We start from the raw sequence: 3,422 nt of genomic DNA on the forward strand, positions 1-3,422 counted from the left end.
CAATTATAAAATTTCATCATATCAAACATTCTCTTTTTTATTTTTGGTATTTAATCATTATTAGTCTTCCAAACACTATTTTTCTCCCTCGAATCACCATTCTCTTTTCTTCTATCTTTAATTATTTGAATTGTTAATTCAGCCTTTACTTTATTCTTTATAATTTTAAATATAATTTATATCTCTTATAACCAATAAAATATTTATATTTCCCAAACTTCCCATTAAATTAAATAGTTTTCATTAATTTTAAAGAGTTATGAAATTAATTAATTTATTTTTATTTTACAATATAAAAATTTAACAATGATTATTTTTTATATTTATTTTTAACATTTTTTTTGGTAATATCATTTTTTTTTGGTAATATGGGTGATATTTAGACTTTTCAAAATTTTAAATAACATTAAAAAAAACATTAATAAATCTTAAAATTTTGTATATTATACATTAAATAAATTACAAATTAAAAATCGAAAAAAAATAATAAAATTTAAATTCATTCCATATATACATAAAAAATAGTTTATGAATTAAAAACAAATAAATTACGAATTAAAAATCCAAAAAATAATAAAACTTAAATTCATCCCATATATTAGCTAATAAATAGTTTATGAATTAAAACAAATCTTAATATTTGAAACTCATTTCATAAAAACATATTTATGACTTTCAATGAGTCGGTTCCCTCTATTCCTTGTTTTTAAGCACAATCTCACAGTTCGGGAGCTTTCTAAGCTCATCAGGGATTTCTATCGAATTACAACCCTGAAGATTTAGATACTTCAGATTTTGAAGTTCTCCTAGTGTAGAAGGCAACGATTTTAGATTTTTACAGAAGTTAAGATACAAAAATTGAAGATGTGAAAGATTACCTATTTCGTCAGGTATATCTTCAATCTCACTGAGACCCAAAAACAGAAATTCGAGGTGTGTCAATTGCCACAATGATTGTGGCAGTGATCGTATGGCCGTGCCATGAATGTCTAATACCCTCAAAGAGGTGAGGTTCAATAAAAATGCTTCTGGAATTTCTTTCAATCCCTCATTTTCTCCCAGGTATAAAGAAACTAGTTTGGGACATCTCAGCTCCTTTGCTGGCAAAGACTTAATATCATTGCCCAAAACTGATATTCGCCTGCAATTTTCTGAATCTGGGATGTCAGGGAAATGTTGAAGACTTTGACGTGCCCTCAATACACAATTCTCCTCATTTTCTGCAATATAAATAGCCATGTCATGGATGACATCATGGACATTGATAACACCGTCTTCCACCTGGAACAAGCTGCGATTTACAAGTAACTTTACATAGCTCTCCGCCGTCTTTAAGACATAGTCATAGTTGGCATCTTCTTTGGTTTTAACGAGGCCTTCTGCGATCCATAGTTGCGCCATCCCTTCCACTGGTATAGCAGCATCTTCAGTAAACATGGCAAAGAGAAGAAAACAGTTTTTCAAGTTAGCATCGGGCAGACTGTCGTAACTCCATCTCAATCGCCCATACAATTCTCCACTAATTCGAGGATGGGTGACTGGAAAATTTAAATCCACTTTTTGCATTTGCTTTAATGCAAGATTCCACTCATCTACAGCTGCGTTGCCCATCATTGTTGAGGCTATTACATTTATTGCCAACGGCAACCCTTTACACTCCTCGGCTACCTTTCGCGCAATATTCTCTATATTCTCTGGAACATTGCCGTCTTCGAAAGCCACTTTTAAAAACAACTCCCACGCCTCTTCTCTTCGTAAAGGTTGTATTTCCATGAACTGTTTTGCATTCATTTCTCGAATGAGATCTCTATTTCGAGTTGTGAATACAAGTTTGCTTCCTTTGTTCTTGCCAAACTGCACACCCAATTCTTTCAGAGAGAGTGCCTTCCACATGTCGTCTAAAACCAAAAAGAATTTCTTGCTCTTCAGATATGCACACAACTTCATCTTCCCCATATCAGCGGAAGAGTTGGCCAGATTTAAATTAATTGCGGCAGCAATATCATTCTGTATTTGCCAAATTGGAGATTGAGCAATTGTAACCCAAATGACATGATCAAAAACATTACTAACCTTGTAGGTGTTGTAGACTTTTTTAAGCAACGTTGTTTTTCCCACACCACCCATACCGTAGACACCAATTACGCCAACAATTGGACCTTCTGAGACCCAACTCTGTAGCTGAGTCTCAGCAGATTTAATTGCCAACCCGACCAATCCGGTGTCAGGTTCGTCCTGAAGTAGTGCGTCTGCCTGTTGTGGTGCCGCGGACACAATCTGTTGAGCACTGCAAAACACGGAAAAATCGGTTCGAAACTGATCATGGAGGTCACGAATAGTACTGTTCCACTCTCGGATTTGCTTAAAGACTTTGGGCTTGCAAAAGAGACAGTCAATACACTGCTGTAGCCAGGGGCGTTGTGAGCGACGGATCAAGTCTCTGGCCTCTCCAACTTTGCGTTGCATCCTTAGCAAACAATTCTTCAGAGAATCCGGTGCCTCCCTCTGCTGATGTTGGAACTGAGAGCTAACATCAAGCAAGAGGCTCTTCATACGATATAATTGCTCTTCCAGAAGCTCACGGTTGTCATCCAAATGAAATATATCGTCTATCTGTTGGATAAGTTGTTGAGTGATTGGAACAAGAATAGCGCTGCTAATGGTATTGCCTGCGGCTCCGGTTACAGTATCCATTGCTTGGAGCAACAGCAAGTGAGATCAAAGCAGCATATCGGATGAAATTAAAGTATACTAGAAGAGAGTAGGAATTATTAAAAAAAGACAGGAGGCATATTATGAATATAACAAGAAGTAGCAAACAATGACAGAAAGAGATATCTATCGGACTGAAATTGAAGGAAATGTATGAAGGCTCTCCTCATAAGCAAAGCCACCATTCATTCACCGTGACTTAGGTTCATTGGAGGGTCAAATAATTGACATTGAATCACAAATTCAAATTGATGTTATCTTCTACGTGAATCACAAATTGACATTGTTGTCGTCTTCCACATGAATCACAGAGTTTGAGAGTTGTTGAAGAACGTGTACAAGGACGTTAATGAATGTTTGACTTGCACGTTACTTTCTGTTCTTTTTAAAATCACGGGTCCTTGAGAGTTGTTGAAGAACGTGTACAATATTTGAGAGTTGTTGAAGGACGTTGATGAATGGTTCTCTTTAAAACCACGGGTCCTTTCTTATAAATACAGCTAGCAAACGATAACTTTCTAGAGTCAGTGAACTTTCTAGAGTCAGTGAGAGAAAGGGAGAGTAAGACTGGACAAGAAAAGGTTATCCTTATTTCAACCAGTGTAAAGCCACTTCCAATGAAATTGATCACTATCAAACAACCCAAACCAGGATAGGTAGAAAAGGTTATCCTTATTTCAATAAATGCAAAGCTACTTTCATTGAAATTT

General features: G+C 35.7%; 1 protein-coding gene across 1 annotated transcript; it reads right to left on the bottom strand.

Annotated features, from left to right (window-relative positions):
• Window positions 1-693: 693 nt before the first annotated feature.
• Window positions 694-2,694, bottom strand: LOC149150530 (disease resistance protein RPS5-like). The gene has a single exon (XM_089442850.1). The coding sequence runs from the start codon at window positions 2,692-2,694 to the stop codon at window positions 694-696; it is 2,001 nt and encodes a 666-aa protein (XP_089298976.1).
• Window positions 2,695-3,422: the final 728 nt, after the last annotated feature.

The sequence above is a fragment of the Pinus tabuliformis genome, chromosome 9, assembly GCF_031772625.1.
Source record: "Pinus tabuliformis cultivar Carrire ecotype Pingquan chromosome 9, CPIR1, whole genome shotgun sequence".
NCBI classification, from domain to species: domain Eukaryota; kingdom Viridiplantae; phylum Streptophyta; class Pinopsida; order Pinales; family Pinaceae; genus Pinus; species Pinus tabuliformis.

Bases quoted from the DNA above. Each gene is read 5' to 3' on its own strand.
- LOC149150530 (XM_089442850.1), bottom strand. From the start codon at position 2,694: ATGGATACTGTAACCGGAGCCGCAGGCAATACCATTAGCAGCGCTATT.